We start from the raw sequence: 21,883 nt of genomic DNA, 5'->3' as shown, positions 1-21,883 counted from the left end.
ATTCCTTGGACACTTATTTCGATGTCAGCCATTTTTTCGTTTGTGTGAGGATTTAGAGAAGGAACTGCAGTGCGGTCTTCTCTGTGAAACAGCTTTGGAAAAAGCTGTTTAGTATTTCAGCTTTACACGTGTCATCCTCTGTTTCAATGCCATCATCATCCCGGAGTGTCTGGATATGCTGTTTCGAGCCACTTACTTATTTAACGTAAGACCAGAAATTCTGAGGATTTTTTGTCGAGTCGGTACATAGAATTTTACTTCCGAATTCACTGAACGCTTCATGCGTAGCCCTCCTTACGCTAACTTTGACATCGTTTAGCTTCTGTTTGTCTGAGAGGTTTTGGCTGCGTTTAAACTTGGCAGTTAAGCTCTCTTTGCTTTCGCAGTAGTTTCCTAACTTGTTGTTGTACCACGGTGGGTTTTTCCCGTCCCTCACAGTTTTACTCGACACTTACCTGTCTAAAACACATTTTACGATTGCCTTGAATTTTTTCCATAAACACTCAACATTGCCAGTGTCGGAACAGAAAATTTCTTTTTGATCTGTTAGGTAGTCTGAAATCTGCCTTCTATTACTATTGCTAAACAGATAAACCTTCCTCCCTTTTTTTATATTCCTATTAACTTCCATATTCAGGGATGCTGCAACGGCCTTATGATCACTGATTCCCTGTTCTGCACATACAGAGTCGAAAAGTTCGGGTCTGTTTGTTATCAGTAGGTCCAAGATGTTATCTCCACGAGTCGGTTCTCTGTTTAATTGCTTGAGGTAATTTTCGGATAGTGCACTCAGTATAATGTCACTCGATGCTCTGTCCCTACCACCCGTCCTAAACATCTGAGTGTCCCAGTCTATATCTGGTAAATTGAAATCTCCACCTAAGACTATAACATGCTGAGAAAATTTATGTGAAATGTATTCCAAATTTCCTCTCAGTTGTTCTGCCACTAATGCTGCTGAGTCGTGAGGTCGGTAAAAGGAGCCAATTATTAACCTAGCTCGGTTGTTGAGTGTAGCCTCCACCCATAATAATTCACAGGAACTATCCACTTCTATTTCACTACAGGATAAACTACTACTAACAGCGACGAACACTCCACCACCGGTTCCATGCAGTCTATCCTTTCTAAACACCGTCTGTACCTTTGTAAAAATTTCGGCAGAATTTATCTCTGGCTTCAGCCAGCTTTCTGTACCTATAACAATTTCAGCTTCGATGCTTTCTATCAGCACTTGAAGTTCTGGTACTTTACCAACGCAGCTTCGACAGTTTACAATTACAATACCGATTGCTGCTTGGTCCCCGCATGTCCTGACGTTGCCCTGCACCCGTTGAGGCTGTTGCCCTTTCTGTACTTGCCCAAGGCCATCTAACCTAAAAAACCGCCCAGCCCACGCCACACAACCCCTGCTACCCATGTAGCCGCTTGTTGCGTGTAGTGCTTGTTGTGTTCCTCCGATTCATAGTGACACACGTCATTGGTGCCGACATGAGCTACTACCTGCAGATAGGTGCACCCTGTACCCTTCATGGCATCCGGAAGGACCCTTTCCATATCTGGAATGACTCCCCCGGTATGCACACGAAGTGCACATTGGTTTTCTTCCCCTCCCTTGGAGCCATATCCCTAAGGGGCCCCCTTACGCGCCTGACATTGGAACTCCCAACTACCAGTAAACCCACCCTCTGCACCTGTACATAATCTGTTAGCTTTGCTCTTCTGTTCACTGGTCTGTCAAACAAGCTCATACATGTACCAGTAGTAGTTGTTTACATGGAAAATCCCAATTTTTATTAAAAAAAAATCACTTTCTAAATTCAATAAACTTAGGCATTACAGCACTGTATTCAAACCTAAATGTCTTTATGGAGCAGTAACTTTAGTTTTAAATAGAAAGAGGGATACTGAAGACATTCGAAAGAAAAAGAATTATTATGAAAATATTTGGCACTAAAATTACCCATGTAGAAACTTATAGTTGAGAAGTAATAAGGAAGTAGAATAACACACACTTCCATGGTGATGTGAGAGAATGAAGACTTAAATTTTATAAGCATATTAAAAGAATGCCACACACTAGATTGACAAAACAAATAGTGGAATTCTAAGAGAAGTAACGCTAAAATTGAGCCAATTTAATGGATTGCTATGGTTAAGGAAGATCTTAAATTAACCAGTATAACTCAGGCAGACATTACAGATAGAAAAACAAAAGATATTTGCTAGGAAAGTTGGTCAGAGGGCAATTAGAAAACAGACTGGGACCCTGTGGCCCATTGAAAGAAAGAGTCTTCATTCTGAAAGGATGAAACAAATTTTGACGCAAAGGAAGGCCAACCATCAAAAGTGGTCCTATTGGGCCCATACGTGAATAATATAAAGGTTTTGAATCTTAAAATCACCATATCGCAAAAGTACTTTGTACCATTTTGTTAAGTTTCTTGTAGGCTGTAAAAGTATGTGCTAATTGCCGATACTCGTTGTTGTGGTCGTCATTCTGAAGACTGTTTTGATGCAGCTGTCCATGCTATTCTGTCCTGTGCAAGTATCTTCATCTCTAAATTACTGCTAAAGCGTACATCCTTGTGAATTTGTTTATTGTATTCATCTTTTGGTCTCCCTCTACCAATTTCACCCCTCCACACTTCCCTCCCATTACTGATCCTTTGGTGTCTCAGGATGTGTCCTATTAACTGAGCCCTTCTTCTAGTTAGGAATTTTTTTCCCCCATTTTTCTCTTCCCCCTCCTCCTGAGTTCTATTCAGCACCTCCTCATTAGTTACTTGATCTACCTGTCTAATCTTCAGCTTTGTTCTGTAGCACCACATTTAAAAAGATTCTGTTCTGCTCTTGTCTAAGCTGTTTTTATTGCCCCATGGTTCCCTTCCATACTGGGTTACACCTCTTACAAATAAACTACTGAAAAGTGTTTTCTAACACTAAAATCTATAATGAAAATTAATAAATTTCTTTTCTTCAGAAATGCTTTTCTTGTCATTGCAAGTCTACATTTTATATCCTCTTCACTTTGTCCATCAGTTATTTTGCAGCCAAAATGGAAAAACTCATCTACTTGTTTGCACCTTGTCCTAATTTAACTCCCTCAGCATCGCCTTATTTAATTCGACTAAATTCCATTTTCCTTGTTTTGCTTTTGTTGATGTTAGTCTTACATCCTCATTGAAAGACACTGCCCATTCTGTTCAACAACTCTTCCCTGTCCTTTACTTTCTCTGGCAGAATTAAAAATGTCATCGGCAGACATCAAAGTTTTTATTTTGTCTCACTGAACTTTAACTCCTACTCCAAATTTTTCTTTCTTTTCCTTTACTGCTTGCTTAATGTAGGGCCTGAATAACATTGAGGTAGGCTACAACCCTGTCTCACTCCCCTCTCAACCACTGCTTCCCTTTCACACCCCTCAACTCTTGTAACAGGCGTCTGGTTTGTGTACTAGTGCACTCCCTGTATTTTATCTCTGCTACCTTCAGAATTTCAAAGAGAGTGTTGCTGTCAACATTTTCAGAAGTTTTGGCTAAAGTTACATACTGCACTCAAAAAAAGGCTATGAATAATTTATATAATTATACCCTCATTTCACAACTGCATCAATACTGACCAACATTATTAATTAGACAGTGATGTAGCTGTTATTTCATAGTATGTTATTTAATTAATTGTTTATTTATCTTCAACAAGAAAGATGTTATATTGATCCTCTAGCAATCCTTGCTTATTAGAGTGCAGTATATAAAAAATCAAAGATGATGTGACTTACCAAATGAAAGTGCTGGCAGGTCGACAGACACACAAACATACACCCAAAATTCAAGCTTTCGCAACAAACTGTTGCCTCATCAGGAAAGAGGGAAAGACGAAAGGATGTGGGTTTTAAGGGAGAGGGTAAGGAGTCATTCCAATCCCGGGAGCGGAAAGACTTACCTTAGGGGGAAAAAAGGACGGGTATACACTCGCGCGCACACACACACATATTTCCTACGTGGAATGTTTCCCTCTATATATATATATATATATATATATATATATATATATATATATATATATATATATATATATATATATATATATATATATATATAATTTTGCAGCTTTCTTTCGAATGAGATAACCTAGTTCTCCCAAGTAGTAATGACAGATTATTCATGTAACACCACATTCTTTTCAATAAAATGTGTTCTTCCAGTGGCAGTTATGGGGACTTAATTTACAAAGTGTGAAGTTTTTTTTTATTGGTCAGTTTATCTGCTTTTCATGGTAATGAGAAAAGAGCTGATTCTGCAAGGAAGTACAAATAAAACATTTATTTCTCCGTTTTCAGCTCTTGATAGTACACAAGCCATCAATTGTTTCCATAGGCATAGGCAACAAGTCCTGTAAATTGTTCAAAAGCATGTGGCATCTGGACCCACTTGAGTTTTATGAACATAAAAATTCTTAAAACTCACAATTTTTGCTTTACCTTTTGTTTTGGTGATAGGAATTAAATGAATGTTACTTCTGAATCCCTGCGACTGCTGTAGTTTTATAAACTCTTTTTGCCAACTTCCTTTTTTATGCTACATGCCCAGTGCTTTCCTCATAAAGATGACTGATGGCGTGTATGCTTTCCTCCATTTGGGTCATGGTGTGCTTCCACAACATTCTTAATATGAATGTTAAGAAAAACATTTCACCTTTTATTTGCATTTATTGAGCTATTGGTTTCATTTTATTCAGAAAGTAGATCACATTCTTTATTTTTTTAAAGAGTAGGGAAAAAAATATTGTATGCATTTGAAAGAGATGCTTAAATACTACTATTCAGCATAGTCTCCACACAAATTGGGGCACTTAGTGGTGAACAAGCTTTTAATTTCCATTGTTAAATTCTACCATCTGAGAGACTTAGACCAGTTAGTCACTCTTTCTCGCAGTTCCGCGTAACTGTCAAAAATACTGCGTTGTGAGCCAGGTCGTCTTTGTTGGAAATATACGGTAGTCACTTTGTGCAAGATATGCACTACACGGCAGATAAGGAAACAGGTCCCACTTGAAAGCAACAAGTAATTTTCGAGCACAATTTGCAGTGTTTGGTCGAGTGTTCTCCTGCAAAAATAAAATTTTGAGCTCAACTCTCCTCTACACGTATTCTGAATTGCTCTTTCCCAGTGTTTGACAATACCTCGCATAGTTTATTGTTGCGTTGGGTTCAGGAAAATTGATGGACACACTTTACCTGTCGCAAAACAGTCGCTGTCTGTCTGCAAGTGTTTTCTTGGTTTTCTAGGTGGCTTGGTGTACCCCACTTCATAGACTGCAATTTAGTCTCACAATTCACGTGTTTGACCCACGAGTCATCTCCATTAAGATTGTCGCATGATGAGTTACCATGGTTTTTGTAAGAATTCAGAAATATCAGTGATGCAGTCAGGTGCTGGCCCTTATGCTTTTCTGTAAAAAAAAAAATTTGGTACTCGTCTAGCACAAAATTTGAAATAACATCGCTTCTGTGCAATGATTTGCTGCATCAAAACTCGTGAAATTTTTTGGAAAACTAAACAAGAGCTCTGTCATTAAGATTCCGCAGTTTTCTTGAATCTTCTTATTGACTTTTGTGACCAATTCATCAGTCACAATGCTTCGTCATCTACTTCCTTCTCCATTGTAAACTTTAGCTCAGCCACTTTCAAACCTAATGCGCCATTGTTGCACTACACCTTCAGTGATTACATTGTTTCCATGCACTTTATACAATTGCCGAAAATTTCCATCAGTTTATGGGTTTTGCCAATAAAAACATCATTCCTACCGCATTTCACAACTCGTGGGATTTTCAGTTGTGGCATACATTCAAAACTTTTATTAGATAACAGAAAAAAAAGTGAATGTCTCACTAACATAGCTGGATGCTGATTGAATGGACAAATCCTAAGACAATGATATGACCATGCTAGCCCCACCCATTATTGCTGCAGGCAAAAAGGTAATATACTTTCTGGACAGACCTTGTGTATTAACATCGTCTTGTGACAAAGTGGCACAAACGTCAGTGCCTTGTACAAGTACAATATTCCTCATTGTTTGTTGTTATTGGTATTTGTCATATTCTAACATATGCCTTTCAGCCTTTTATTGCCTAATTAAACATTTTTAAATCATGACATTGGTACTTTTCTGGAACTTTATCTCCTGAGCATGTGCGTTACATGTGCCTGGCACTTTACCTCCTGAGCACGTTTTACACGTACAAACAAAAAACTGGTCCTCTTTCCCTCACCAGTGCTTTGCTAACTTTATCTCCACAGTTCGTGGTTGGCTTTTCCTTTTTTCTCTATGGTCGGCTAACCACCATCACACTCTGTGAGATTTTAATTTGTTTTGTGTGGTCTTTGTGTAAGTTTCTCTTGTTCTGTGTCGTCTGTCATCTATTCTGCTGAACGTTTTTTATTCTCTGAGGGTGTTTTTGGTGTTTGGAAAAAGGGACCGATGACCGTAGCAGCAACCGTGGGTTGCGAAAGCTTGAATTTTGTGTGTGTGTGTTTGTTTGTTAGTGTCCCTATCAACATACCAACAATTTCGTTTGGTAAGTTACATCATCCTTGTTTTTAGATATATTTTTCCCACATGGAATTTTCCCCTCTATTTTTTTTATATATATATATATATATATATATATATAATCAGGGTGTATACGACCCGGGACAACCGGGAGATCCAGGAATAACCTGGGAATTTTTCCATCCAGGAGAAAACCGGGAAAAACCCGGGAGTTTTTTAGAACTCCAGGAATTTTTCAGTGTTCTAGTTTTCTGTTAAATTTTTGTAATTTTGACTGGTAAGAGCCGATACTCTAACAAAGGGTATTACTGTATCCCACTACTGCAGAATAACACTTCAACAATAAAACATAAACGAGAGAAAAAAAGAAAATAACTTAAATTGCAAAGGAAATGTACCATATATCATGACACCCACAGTGCTCATGCAAGCGTCTGCTGACAGCAAAATGTGTCAAAGGCTTTAGGAAGACTATGCAATGCTTCATAACAACAAATTACCTCCGATGAGCGTGTAGTCACAACTGTTGACATTAGATTCACTTTAGCAGTTACGAGCAGGCTCATGCGCATGCGCAGTTGAGTTGTGTTTGAGCAATAGATTTTCCCACTTCTGGCTGTAGGAATGTGGCTGTTCGCTGTGCAAGCAGCTAGATGCTACCGGGAAAGAGGGCACCAAATTCATATTCTTGAGGAAAAAAGCGCTTAGCATCCAGTGCACATTGGTCTATCGATTATTCATATGATTTTGAAATGCATCCCTTTTGGTTTTTGAACAAATTTTCAGTTGATTTCTGAATGCGTGTGTAGTGTACGTGATGTCTCTGTCAGGAGACACCTCGTCGCATGTAGAAATAAACTGTACGCAGGCAAAAGGGGCCGGGGCTATACGAGCTGTGCGGAGTGAAGCCGAACGTATTAATGCCAATTGCCGTCTGATTATGTGGTTGTCTGGGTTTGTGAATGATCGGCATTGTTATAATTACTAGCGAAATCCAGAAATTCAGACTACCAGAATGGAGATTTATAGGACTAACAGGAATAACAGGTGAGAAAGATTACGTATTATCTTGTTGGCGTATCCAAGAAAATGAAATTTTGACAAATTTTTGGCCAGATCGCTACACTAGTAAGGACCAGTTGTGCAGGCCCCGGCCAGCAGCCACTTAAGTTCTGTTCTAGAAGTAACGCGGAAAACGCGTTGTACGAACGTGTAACAGTGCTTAACTGGAGAATAATCACGGGATAACTAGATTGTCAGAACGAGGAAGGAGAAGAAACAGGGACATCACACAAATTATGGAATAATAAGATGATTCCAAATCGTAACATTACTTTTCAATCTCATGCTTGAGAAACTGGTGCATGTGAATGAAATGTGAAACTATTTCCTAACATAAAGCTTTTTGCTTGTAGTAGGCCTAATAGGCATTTGACATTGGTACTTAGTGAATTATATTCTGTCGTGTTATAAAATTGACCATTTGTACCAATACAGTCTCGTTTATTTGGTGTGCGTTACAAAATTGCTGCAATATTAGAAAGGCCTATTTTGTTTTATGTAGCAGACGGTGACAAAACAGACGTAATCAGATCGAGAAACCAAATCGGCCTTGAGTATTATTTGTATTAACAGCTTTTTCAGTATTAGATAATTACATTTGGATTTTTCATGTAGAGAAAAGTTTGACGGACTTTGATGAGGTAATAGATTTTTTCGCTGAATTGAAAGCAAGCCATGTTAAGCTGTAGCAAGATTAGAGAAAAAAAAATGCTAGGAGCTAAGGATTGAAGAAATGTGTACTTTCTTGCTTGTATCTTGTCTTTATTGGTTTTATGTATCCTATATTTAATTTTATGTCACACAAAACAGCAAGTTATTAGCTAATAGACAATAAAGAGTGCAAATTTTCTTAAGAGTTCTTGTTCTCCTGATTATGACTAATCCCATTTGCTGTTAATTGCGAGGATTTTGTTTATATATAAAAAGAGGGCAGGCTGTCAAACTGGCTGACTGGTAGCAGGAGAGGCGCTACGGGACATTTCAATTTCCACTGTCCTGCATATAGTTTGATGGAATCCATTACAAAATACACACGTTTCAATGCCACAGAGCGAAATAACATGTCATACATTTCCTTGAACACACATGTTTTATGTTTCAGACATCCAGGAAGATGTGCGCTACAAGATGAACATATTTTTGAAAATTCGATTTTTTTAAATTATTGACCCGGTTAGCAAATATCGTAGATCCGGGGCTGATGTGCAGAGCAGTCTGAGTTACAGTGGGTAGTCTCCACGTGACCCATGTTTACATTTGGTGATTTTGCTGTTTCCCCTTCGTTTACTGTCCATCAAATGAAAACAAAACGGGTGTCTGTGGCGGTGCGCTCTCAAATGAATTAAATACATTCACATAATTACGGAAGGCTAAAATATGTTATTGGTGTCAGATTTTATTTTATTTCCACCTTTCTGACAGTCAAGCATTAATTGCCTTGCAGAACAATGAAGTAATTTTTGTCTGTTTGCTAAAGAAATTTTACTTTTATTAACCTATTCTGCAGAGGCAGTCAATGTATTTGAAATGAAATGTTTAATTTCACAGTACTCTAGTTTCAGCTGTTCGCTGCATTTCAAGTGCACGTTTTCATCTTCTAGGATGTATGGCGTTATGCCATAATAAAGAACCAAAGATGATATAATACAGTACTGGTGCTCCAAGAAAATTTACAGCCCGAAACCCACACTGAAAAGCTTAATATCAGGTCGAGGTCTACTTCATTGGGAATCTGGACATATGAATGTGCAATTTTAAGTATGCATAAAGTATGGTTCATGAAATTCTGATGCTGTTGGAGTATCCTCTGATGTCTTGTTTCTTTTATGACATAATGTATGATCTTTCAATGTTTCACACATACGTACATGCGGGCTTCCTATGTCATGGTAGCTGTGCAAGCGCAGTGTCGCCTGTTATCTGCCCTCACTGGCAGCTGCTGAAACGAACATATTTCTTATAGGTCGCGGGAAAATATTGCGAATGGTGGTTTGAAAAGTGTTACTTTCAAAGGAAGTATCCTTTTATGTAAGTTGAACTATGTGCGAAAATGTACCATGAATTTCTTAAATTACAGAGCGTTTGACTCTCATTTAAAAATCAACTCTTTCATGACGAGCCATTTAGAAGAATTTTGAACCCTGAAGATCAGACATCTATGTCATTATTAAAAATTTTACTGGCACATTTGTGTGATGTATCTTAAAGTGTAACACGCGCGAAAAAGATAAACACTATATGCGAAAGCTTAGCTACTCTTGTAGCTTATTAGCCTTACAGACCAATATTATATGTGAACACTTTGCTTTTCTGGTAGCTACACTATGTATATTAATTTAAACTATTAACTTTCCCTGTTTGTGTGTTCGTGCTACGTAACAGTGATGTTGCTGTTGGCTGACTACATCACGTGTCCTGTGGTCTGAATATCCGCTGTCATCGGCTGGCGGGATCATGTGACACGAGCTATGAGTGGCTTACAAAAGCGCATCGCAATCTCGATTTCAATTATACGAAAAGTAACATGCGGTGTTTGGTGGAATTCCAATGTACATTTTCGTAATACGAAAATAGGTAGCGCTGCTGCACATCACAGATATTTCTAAAACATGTCTTTCTCCCTGAGTTTCGTTTTCTAAAGTGCTGGGAAATTAAATGCCTGTGTATAAACCCATAACCATTCAAAGGATTGATAGGTTTTGCAGGGAAAATATACTGCCACTTAACACGGAAAAAGTGTGTTTTCACCCGGGAGAAAGTGTATTTTTAACCGGGAAATCCGGGAATTTTTTTTTTCCTTGTCTGCGTATACACCCTGTATATATATATATATATATATATATATATATATATATATATATATATATATGCTTATCATCTCTTAAGCTATTTGTGTTAATTGTTACATGGCATAGTTGAGTACAGTTTTAAAATCCTAAAGTTAAGTGTACATAATTAGTAATTAAATTTCTACAGTAATTTTATGAACCAGTTTTGGTGTAGGAAAATTTAGCATTTTACTGAATTTGGTCAAGCAGCACATTTTTAAAACCCATAATAAACTGAAGAAAATGGTATAAATGTCAGATTTGTACATCAGATACTTTTTGAGGTATGGCAATTTTAAAGTTTCAAAAGGTTCAAAAATCGCACAGTTCAAGAAACTTAAAAAAAATTAATAACTTGAAAATAAATCTCCAAAAAGTCTGTAATTTTGGAATTTGTCTTATTTTGACAAAATAAAACAAAAGAATATTACAAAAGACTAAATTGTCAAGGTTCAATTGATTTCCCGTGGAATGACCCAGATGCTATTTATGTCATGAAGTACTTTCACAACAGTGGGAATGGCTAATAATGTAGACAAAGCATTTTTTGCCGTGAATATAACCCTATGTATATAGAAGAAAAAGAAAACAAGACACTGGTCCAGGGAGTAGTCGAAATTGAGATAGAAATAGACCAGTAAAAACCAGCTAAAGAAAATAATTTACTCAGAATATGTTGTTTACGTTAACTTTTTCTGAATGGACAGTCAAATTTTTAGTGAATCCTCGTCATCCTCCCAATACAAAAAGAAGACCCAAGTATGCAAAATTTATATTCTACTTGTTCATTAATGGCCATGCATTAAAATACCACAATGTGGGAAAAAGTCTTTAAGAACTGTAGAGCTTAGATGTTTTATTATTTTATTGCGTTCACCCTTTTATGCTGTGTGTATAACATTTTCTTTTTAACCTCTTCCTGCATAATATGTGGCTGGGAAAGAAACGCCTCTACCATTTTGATAATTGGCAATCCTGTTTCATTTTATACCTGATTGTTATGTTTCCGTAGTTGTCAGAATTAACAATCCAATGAGATAAATTGTAATAAATTATTCTTCACTAAACATGCAGCGAAACATCAACAGTGTCCACAATCTCGTCAAGTCTGCTGTTAATCAAAATTTCTATCAAACACTCTGTTTGGCAAATACATCAAATGCTGCTGTACATGGTCAATTAGTTGACATACCTACTAAAGTTTTACTAATTGTTTGATCCTGTACAGTGGCCTTATTTATTTATTATTATTATTTATCATTATACCATTCAGAATAATTGTATTGGACATGGCACCTGCATTAAGGGATTATTTGTATGTATATAAAACATAACCAAATTAGGATAGGATTAGGTGTTTGTCTTAGCAACTTGGGAAAACTGTGGGAAACCAAAGTAAGGCTGGCCAGATGGTAAATAAACCCTACTATCACAAATATGTAGTCAACATTGGTATTGAAATATTCACAAGAAGTAAGTCAATGGTGTAACTAGAACAGGAAATTGGTGTAACACACTTTTGAAAAAATGGACATATTATTTTACACCAAAAGTATAACACATGAAAAAGGGTTCCACTATATCCATCACAACCACTCTAATACTAGATTCCTTCTGAGTTGGTGTATTGCACTGCATTTGAAATGGGAGAAATAGACCTACAGCAGAAATATTCTTTTACAAAAACACACAGCATATGTGATATATCAGTAAAAAGAAACAAATGAGGTGTTGTAAAAGGAGGGCCTAATATTCCTATAAACTAATATAATAACTTATATTGTAGAAACACTTCTCGACAAGAAATGATTTTAACTCTACTCTAAAAGCCATTTCCTTCTGGTATTCACTGTTGTTAGTAAATTTAACTTTGTTTGGCAATTGGAAGTGTGCCCCCCCCCCCACCCTCCTCTCTCTCTCTCTCTCTCTCTCTCTCTCTCTCTCTCTCTCTCTCTCTCCCTCTCCCTCCCCCCCCCCCTCCCCCTCCCCCTCCCTTCCTCCCTCCCCCCCCCCCCTCTCCATCAGTGTCCTTACTGTGTGCTCTATCTTGACAAAGGATTTATTCCGAAAGCTGACAGGTTTTCTTTCACTTTTGTGTGTGCTTGTTGACCAAGTGCTAGCATTTGGTGAGTGGTCACCTTTAGTCCTAAATTATTTACATTCTACCAGAATATTGTAATGTAACTACTAAGCTATCTCTGATAAATAGTCATTATGGCTTCGTGGCAAAGCATCTCTCGTAAATAAAGTCATTGTGGCTTCATAGCTGTTCTGCTAATGATATATGAATTAGTAGTCTTCCAAATGATTACAGGGCAGCAAAGTAATGACAGATCATTGTAGCAACAGAATAATTTTGCGTACAGTTAACCCTTGATTGATTTCACAATGTAAGATTATAATCATGATGAAATAAGTAGTGGGAATGAATGCTGCAGAGTCCATTTATATTATATATTATGTGAAATTATAGGCTTAGAAACCAGCTGGAATAGCAACAGAGAATTTGGTAGCTCCTTGAGGTTCATTATTCCCTAACACATTCTTTCTTGCTTTGCCTCAGAATGTATTATTTGCATTATTATTGACATAGACAACTTCATTACCAGGCACACACTTTTTGTCAGTGTGTAATCCCCCCTGTGGGCCTGGGGGTTAGAATAGGCCCGAGGTATTCTTGCCTGTCGTAAGAGGCGACCAAAAGAAGTCCCACACATTTCGGCCTTTATGTGATGGTCCCCTGTAGGGTTTGACCTCCATTATTCAAAATTTTCCCGAAGAGCAGGCCATTTGGGGAAGGATGCCTTACATGGTGCATCGCCCCATCATGCGCCGAGACCTATCGCATCCTTCGTCAATGTGGATCTGCACTTCTGCTCATTCTCCAACTGTTGGGGAGGTCACCCTCCTGGGTGTGTATTTTTCTATCAACTGTGAAGTATTGTTTTCTACGCTGACGATAATAGTGGACTTGTTTGCTTGGTTGCACTCGATATCCACCACGGTAGCCAGTCCGTTGTGGTGGGGCTGCCATGTACCCATTTGCTGCATCTGGGTGGCGCCTGTCAGGAGGGCCCGTGGTTGCAGTAGGTGGCATCGGGGCGGATGACCCGCAATGAAGTGTAGTACACTATCTCTTGTTGATGGTCAAACACCAGCTGTCTGTAAGCATCAGTTCAACGCACAGAAGTACAACCCCAAATTGTTCCCCTCCCTGGCCACACCATGGGAGGAATGCCTAGCCAAGGATGGCAGTGAAGCTTATTTGCCACGGTACCTTGTATTACAAGAGTTGATGGGGAATCTATCATGTCCATGAAGCCTCGGTTTTTTGTGGACATTTGGAGGAAAAGTTTGGGTAGGTGGAGGGCTTGTCCAAAACGAGATCTGTGTCAGTCTTTATCCTCTGCCCATTCATGGGCGTTATTTGCTTGTGACAAGCTGGGGGTGTTTCTGTAACCATTACACCGTATAAGAGCTTAAATATGGTCCAGGGTATCATATAACACTGGGACCTTCTTTTGCAGTCTGACGATGAGCGGCGTGCCAATTTAGAGCAGCGAGGTGTACATGTCATACAGCGTGTCCATTGGGGTCTGAGGGATAATCAGGTTGCCACTGGTGCCTTCATCTTGGCCTTTGAGGGTGATACGTTATCCGAGATGGTCGCCGTGATGGTCTACTGCTGTGATGTAAAGCTCTATATCCCTTCCCCAATTTAATGCTTTAAATGCTGGAAGTTCGGCCATATGTCTTACCACTGTACTTCCAGCGTCACATGTCAAGATTGCGGATGCCCATCACATCCCAACACTCCATGTGCCCCACCTCCCATCTGTGTCAACTGCAGAGAGTACCATTCGCTTTGCTTGCCTGACTGCAGGATTCTCCAGAAAGAAAGGAAAACCATGGAGTAAAAGACCATGGACTGACTGACCTACACTGAGGCTAAGAGGAAATTTGAATGATTACATCCCTGTACATATGACATTGTCTTACGCTGCCGCTGCAACAGGTCTAGCCCCCGTCAGCTCTGCCAAACCCAGTCAACTCTCAGAACCGTAAGACTACACTTGATGGTGGGGGCACTTCCCTCCCTGTTGCTCCCGCAGCATCTACTTTGGTAGCAACACCCACCCAACCATCGGGGATATCGGTCCACACTTCTGCACCGGAGAAGCGGAAGTCTTCTTCGGATCCTCTCGCTGGGCAGGGGTCGCTTGGGTCACTCCCTTCCCAGCTTTCTGCTAGTGGGAAAGATGGCACCTGCCAGTGGCTGAAGTACCCAAAAGCAGCTGGTCATAGGGCTTCACACTCATCATCAGTCCCGGATACTGAATCACTGAAGTCCTCCCAGCCAGGGAAACCCAAGGAGCAGCAAGAGAACTCCAAAAAGAAGATCCCCAAGACCAAGGGAATTGCAGTGGCACTCAACACCACCTCTACCAACAAGCTCTGCGTCTGCGGATGAGGTGGAGATTCTGGAGCCCACTGAGGACCCAGATCTCGCAGGACCCTCAGACACAAAGGATGTAGACTGCTCAGGCAATAAGTCTGTGGCAGCAGGTGATACTGAAGCGTAAACTGCCTCATTGAATGTTCCCTGCCTTCCCAGTCTCAAGATGACGTCATCCTCCAGTGGAATTGCGGCGGTTTTTTCCACCACCTGGCTGAGCTACAGCAACTGTTACGCTTTACACCTGCTTTCTGCATTGCCCTCCAGGAAACCTGGTTCCCGGCAATGCGGACCCCTGCACTCCACAGCTATAAGGGATATTACAGGAACCATAGCAACTGTAATCAAGTGTCAGGTGGAGTTTGCGTGTATGTCCTAAACTCAGTTTGTAGTAAAACTGTGCCCCTTCAATCCCCTTTTGAAGCTGTGGCTGTCAGATTAATGACACAGGAAATAACTGCCTGCAATGTTAATCTTCTTCCAGATGGTGCAGTACCACTGAATGTATTAACTGCACTGATTGATCAACTCCCTAAAGCTTTCCTACTTCTGGGAAATTTTAACGCCCATAACCCGACCTCTGTGTGGTAGTGACCACTTCCCCATCTTCCTGACACTGCCTCTGTGTCAGGCACACGGATGCGTGCCCAGATGGGATTTAAACAAGGTGGACTGGGAAACTTTCACCTCTGCTGTCACCGTGGAATCTCCCCCACACGGGCATCTGGATGTGATGGTTGAGCAGGTGACTACAACAATCTCTCGCTCTTTAGGGTGCCCCTGGCGAAAGACAGTGCCTTGGTGGTCTCCAGAAGTTGCTGAAGCAATTCAGGAGTGCCGGCGAGCTCTACAGCCGCACCCTTCCCTGGAGCACCTCATACACTTTAAACGGCTCTGTGTCCGCGTTCGCCAACTTATAAAATGACGGATGTTGGGAGAGATACGTCTCAACCATTGGGTGCCATAAGTCACCTTCCCAAGCCTGGGCAAGGATCAAACGTGTTTTCGGGTACCAGACTCCAACAGGTGTTCCTGGTGTTAACATCAATGGCGTGTTATCTACTGACGCAATTGCGATTGCCGAGAACATTGCTGAACACTGTGCTCGAGCCTCTGTGTCGGCGAATTACCCCCCAACGTTTCGCACTCTCATACGACGGCTAGAAGGGAAAATCATCTCGTTCACTACATGCCACAGTGAATACTATAATGCCCCGTCTACAGAGTGGGAGCTCCACATGCCCCAACACTGCTCCTGCTGGGCCAGATCAGATCCACAGTCAGATGATTAAACATCTGACTGCAAGCGACATCTCGTTATCTTCAACAGGATCTGGTGCAGTGGCATCTCCATCGCAATGGCGGGAGAGCACCATAATTCCGACACTTAAACCCAGTAAAAACCCACTTGATGTGCATAGCTATCGTCCCATCAGCCTCACCAATATTTTTTGTAAGCTGCTGGAACATATGGTTGTCGGTGATTGGGTTGGGTCCTGGAGTCACGTGGCCTGCTGGCTCCATGTCAGGGCGGCTTACGCCAGGGTCCCTCTACCACTGATAATCTTGTGTCCCTTGAGTCTGCCATCCGAACAGCCTTTTCCAGATGCCAGCACCTGGTTGCCGTCGTTTTTGATTTACGAAAAGCCTATAAGATGACCTGGCGACATCGTATCTTACGAGTGCGGTATCTGGGGCCCGCTCCTGATTTTTGATCCAAAACTTCCTGTCACTCCGTACTTTCTGTGTCCAAGTGGGTGCCTCCCATGTTCAGGAGAATGGAGTCCCGCAGGGCTCTGTATTGAGTGTGTGTCTATTTTTAGTGGCCATTAACGGTCTAGCAGCAAGCCGTCTGGCCCTCCAACTCACCTTCTCTGTATGTAGACGACTTCTGCGTTTCGTACTGCTCCACCAGTACTGGTGTTGCTGAGCATCGCCTAAAGGGAGCTATCCACAGCCAGCTGGAGTGACCGTGCAGTTCTAGGCGCTACAGTCTGGAACCGAGCGACCGCTACGGTCACAGGTTCGAATCCTGCCTCGGGCATGGATGTGTGTGATGTCGTTAGGTTAGTTAGGTTTAATTAGTTCTAAGTTCTAGGCGACTGATGACCTCAGAAGTTAAGTCGCATAGTGCTCAGAGCCATTTGAGCTATCCACAAGGTGCAGTCATGGGCTCTAGCCCACAGCCTCCGGTTTTCAGCTGCAAAGTCGTGTGTCGTGCACTCCTGTTGGCGTCGTACCATTCATCCGGACGTAGAATTTTACCTTCATGATGATCCACTCACTGTAGTGGAGACACATCGATTCTGTGGACTGGTTTTTGACGCTCGATTGACTTTTTCCTCATCTTGGGCAGCTTAAGCAGAAGTGCTGGCAGTACCTCGATGCCCTCCATTGCCTGAGCAACACCAACTGGGGTGCAGATCGCTCTACACTGCTGTGGCTCTACAGAGCCCTTGACCAATCTCGAATTGACTATGGGAGTGTGACTTATGGTTTGGCAGCGCCCCCAGCGTCGCATTTACTTGAACCTGTGCACCACTGCGGGGATGGACTAGCTACAGGAGCTTTTAGGACGAGTCCGATGACAAGTGTACTAGTAGAGGCTGGTGTCCCTCCATTACAGATCAGATATGCACAACTGTTCGCCAGTTACGCAGCACACGTTCGTAGTTCTCCTGAGCATCCGAATTACCATCTCCTTTTCCCACCCGCGGCAGTCCATCTCTCACATCGGTGTCCCAGATCAGAGCTAGTGACAGTGGTTCGTGTGCAGTCCTTTCTCTCCAAACTGGAGTCCTTCCCTTTACCACCTCTACTTGCACTCCATTCACTTATGCTTCCATGGTGTATGCCTCGGCTGCCACATAGCCCTAAGGGCTACAGTAACCATGTGGCTCTCCGCTGTTACTTTCTCTCTATTCTTGACATCTCCCAGTGCTTTTAAGTGGTTGATGGTCGCGTAGGATTTGACTACGTTCACGGTGGCCCTATTGAATAACATTCACTACTCGATGGCTGCAGTGTATTCACTGCAGAGCTGGTGGCCATTTGGCCATTTCTCGTGCACTTCAGTATCTCCGTTCATGCCCTGGGGAGTCTTTCCTTCTATGTACCGACTCCTTGAGCAGCCTTAAAACTATTGACCAATGCTACCCTTGTCTCCCTTGGTAGCGTCCATCCAGGAGTCCATCTCTGTCATGGAACGGTCCAGTCGCTCAGTGGTATTCGTCTGGACCCCTGGTCATGTTAGAATCCTCAGAAATTAACTTGGCTGACAGTGTGGCCAAGCAGGCTACACGGAAACCACTTCTGGAAATGGGCATCCCTGCAAGTGACCTGCGTTTGTTATTACTCCACAAGGTTTTTCAGCTTTAGGAGACGGAATGGCAAAATATTAGTATGCACAACAAACTAAGAGCCATTAAGGGGACCACAAATGAGTGAAGTCCTCGATGAGGGCCTCTCACTGGGACCCCGTGGTTCTCTGCCAGCTTTGCATTGGCCCTGCCTAGGCGACCCCTGGCTACCTCCTGGGCCGTGAAGACCCACCTGAGTGTCGCTGTGGTACCTGGTTGACAGTGGCCCATATTCTTCTGCTCTGTCCTTCATTTGCTGCCCTGCGACTTCCATCTTCGGTTGATGGACTCATTATCATTGATTTTAGCAGACAATGCCTCATCGGCTGATTTGGTTTTACGTTTCATCCATGAGGGTGGGTTTTATCATTTGATCTGAGTTTTAGAGCCTGTCCTTTGTTTCTTCTGTGTCCTCCACCCTAGTGCTTTTAGGGTGGAGGTTGTAATGTGTTGCAGGGTGGCTGGCTTTTCTTTTTTATGTTCATGGTTGGCCAGCCCCTGCAATCTGCTTCCTTGTTTTACTCTCTTCTAAGTGTTTCTTGCATCTCTCTGTTGGTTTCTTGCCCTCTTTTGTTCCTTTTAGTGTTTGTTGCCTTTCCTTTCTTTCCGTTTTGTGTTACATGTCTTGTCTGTTTTATTCTCACACTTTGGCATTATTTTATGAGGAACAAGGGACTGATGACCTTGTAGTTTGGTCTCTTTCCCCATCTTTTAAATTAACCAACCTAGGCCAGAAGTTTTAATGTGTCGCAGAGTGGCTGGTTTTTCCTTTTGTTCTTGTGGTCGGTCTGCCACGGTCATCTGCTCTCTTGTTTTTTCCCTTCTACCTGTTTCTTGCTTCTCTGTGTGGTTTTCTTTTCCTGTTTTGTCCATAGTAGTGTTGGTTGTCCTTCTGTAGTTCTTCTGGTTCTTCCATTCTCCTGTTATTGTGCTGTACGTCTCTTTTTCTTCTTTCCCTTGTGTAATTATTTTACCAGGATCAAGGGACCGATGACCTCGCAGTTTGGTCCTTTCCCCCTCCCCCCTCCTGTCCTCCTCTAAACCAACCAACCAGCCAATCAGTGTGTAATAAAATGGTGGAAAGGAAAGGGAAACTAGACTTAAAATCCTGAACTTTTTGGAGCCGCAGCTCGTGATGTCTGGCCACCAATACCAATGCCAATAGTTGTCACACGAATGCCAATAGTTGTCACACGAAGCTAATCATCCTTTTCTAGGCGTGTGAAAATGACTGCAGTGTTGTTATTAGGATTAGGGTTTAACATAGAGTGGAGGGAAGAGGAGTGGAAAGGGGTATATAAATGTATGTGCAGGGGTAGTTATCACAGATTCCAGCAAGTAACATGTCTTGAAGGATAGATTATCCAGACTGAAAGATAAAAAGGCTGAAGTTTAGTAAGACTGAAGCAGTAATTGATGTTAAGGGGGGAGAAGAGTGTAGACTTGGAGAATGAGCAGAAAATAGGGCGTAAAGAAGAGACTTTGAATTTTTTGTAGTTCTGGGCCCAGGAGTAAAATTGTCACAAAGGATGGGTTATGAACAAAAAATGATATCTAAGTAAACATAAGTTTTCCTTATTGCTGTATTACCAAATATTTTGAAGATGTTATCTTTGTTTCCAGACCAGGAGGAGAATTAAACCCAGGTGAAGATGAAGTAGAAGGTCTGAAGAGGCTTCTAACAGAGGTAACATTCCAGTAAATATGGCATACTGTTGCATCTCTTGCCAAACCTGAAGGGGATACTATGTTGTTTAAATGATTTTCTTGTTAATTTCAGATGTTGATGTGTTTTCTGTGTGCAAAATATTTATCAAAGTTCTTTTGTTTTTATTTTGAAACAGCATTTCCCCATCATGGACAAAGTACTTCTGTACTGAAGCCAGTAAAGTCGCCATTGTAGTGGAGGTGCATAAATTAATCATTTGCAGAAAGTGTTGTATACTTTTGGTTGGAGAACGCAAAACGATTTATATATCAAAAATAGTATGACATTTTGAAAAAGAAATATGTATTGATTAAATTGACATTTAATTCACAGCTGGTACTTAATGAAAAGTAATTTTTCTGAGGCAAGCAGGATAAAAGGTGAATGCATTGTCAAGAGCTTAATGAAATTGTCCACCAGTTAGTATTTTTTGTTAATTCCACCACTTCACCAAGGATGCCACTTCTCATTGCCGTGAAATTGAGGAACCTAATTTTCTTTATTAGTCATGTATTTACTGCACTTCTGAAGGTATATTCGTATTCTTATGCTCTTATAACACCATTTTATGACAGCATCTGGTAGAGCAAGCATGACTTTACTAGTCGCCTTGAAAATATTTGTTTAGGTCTGTTATTATTCCTGACCTGTGAAAATTATAACATTGTCCTGGTTGCATGAAAAACCACTGTTGTGCTTGGTCCATAAGTTGTCATGGATTCTATCATCCAGCAGTCATCAGTTTAAACTTGATAGTGCTTTACTACACTTGTCCCTGTTTGCGTGGCTGCATCCTTGTTATCTTGATTTCTCATCTGAGAATTGAATTAAATAGCTGCATAGGGTCAATTGCAGAATATGTGGTCAACTCTACTAAACATAATTTTTTTATTTGATTTAATTTTTTTTTTATTTCAGAAATCCCCGTAGTCACAATCGATAACATGTTATGCCATTGACACTTTTGCAACATTTGTGATAGTAGTGTTCTTCAGGAAGCATAGGATATTACATCATTTTGGGTATCCATGTTTCAAATTACAAAAGTAATGTCAAAACCATTTTTCTAAACTCAGACTTCAAGAAGAATATAATAATTGCAATTCCAAAGAAAGCAGGTGCTGACAGGTGTGAAAATTACCAAACTATCAGTTCAGTAAGTTATGGTTGCAAAATACTAACATGAATTTTTTACAGAAGAATGGAAAAATTGGTAGAAGCCGACCTCGGGGAAGATCAGTTTTCAGTACTGTAGAAATGTAGGAAGATGCAAGGCAGTCTGACCCTACGACTTGCCTTGAAAGATAGGTTAAGGAAAGGCAAACCTATGTTTATAGCATTTGTAGACCTATAGAAAGCTTTTGACAATGTTGACTTGAATGCTCTTTGATGAAATTCTGAAGGTAGCAGATGTAAAATACAGGGAGTGAAAGGCTATTTACGATTTGTACAGAAACCAGATAGTTGTTAGAAGAGTCAAGGGGCTCGAAAGGGAAGCAGTGGTTGAGAAGGGAGAGAGACAGGGTGTAGCCTGTCCCCAATGTTACTCAATTTGTGTATTGACCAAGCTGTAAAGGAAACAACAGAAAAATTTGGAGTAGAAATTAAAGTCCAGGGATAAGAAATGAAAACTTTGAGGTTTGTTGATCACTTTGTAATTCTTTCAGGCACAGCAGAGACTCTGAAGAGCCATTGAACAGAATGGACAATGTCTTGAAAGGAGGAAATAAGGTGAACATCAACAAAAGCAAAACAAGGGTAATGGAATGTTGTTGTTTTTGTTGTTGTTGTTGTTTTCAGAGATTAGTTTGATGCAACTCGCCATGCTGCTGTATTTTGTGCAGGCTTTATCATCTCCTAGTAACTGCTGCAACCTACGTCCTTCTGACTCAGCTTAGTCATGCATCTC

At 40.9% G+C, this 21,883-nt stretch overlaps 1 protein-coding gene across 3 annotated transcripts in view; it reads left to right on the top strand.

Moving 5' to 3' along the window:
* Window positions 1-21,883, top strand: part of LOC124605168 (cleavage and polyadenylation specificity factor subunit 5) — a 111,399-nt gene that overhangs the window by 13,398 nt on the left and 76,118 nt on the right. For all 3 annotated transcript variants that reach the window (XM_047136677.1, XM_047136686.1, XM_047136693.1), the window contains exon 3: window positions 19,890-19,953. In XM_047136677.1, the coding sequence (XP_046992633.1) occupies window positions 19,890-19,953 (64 nt within the window). The remainder of the gene's footprint in view (window positions 1-19,889; window positions 19,954-21,883) is intronic.

This window comes from Schistocerca americana, chromosome 1 (genome assembly GCF_021461395.2).
Source record: "Schistocerca americana isolate TAMUIC-IGC-003095 chromosome 1, iqSchAmer2.1, whole genome shotgun sequence".
NCBI lineage: Eukaryota > Metazoa > Arthropoda > Insecta > Orthoptera > Acrididae > Schistocerca > Schistocerca americana.
The sequence above is the reverse complement of the archived record's forward strand: the minus strand, read 5'-3'. Positions and strand labels throughout refer to the sequence as shown.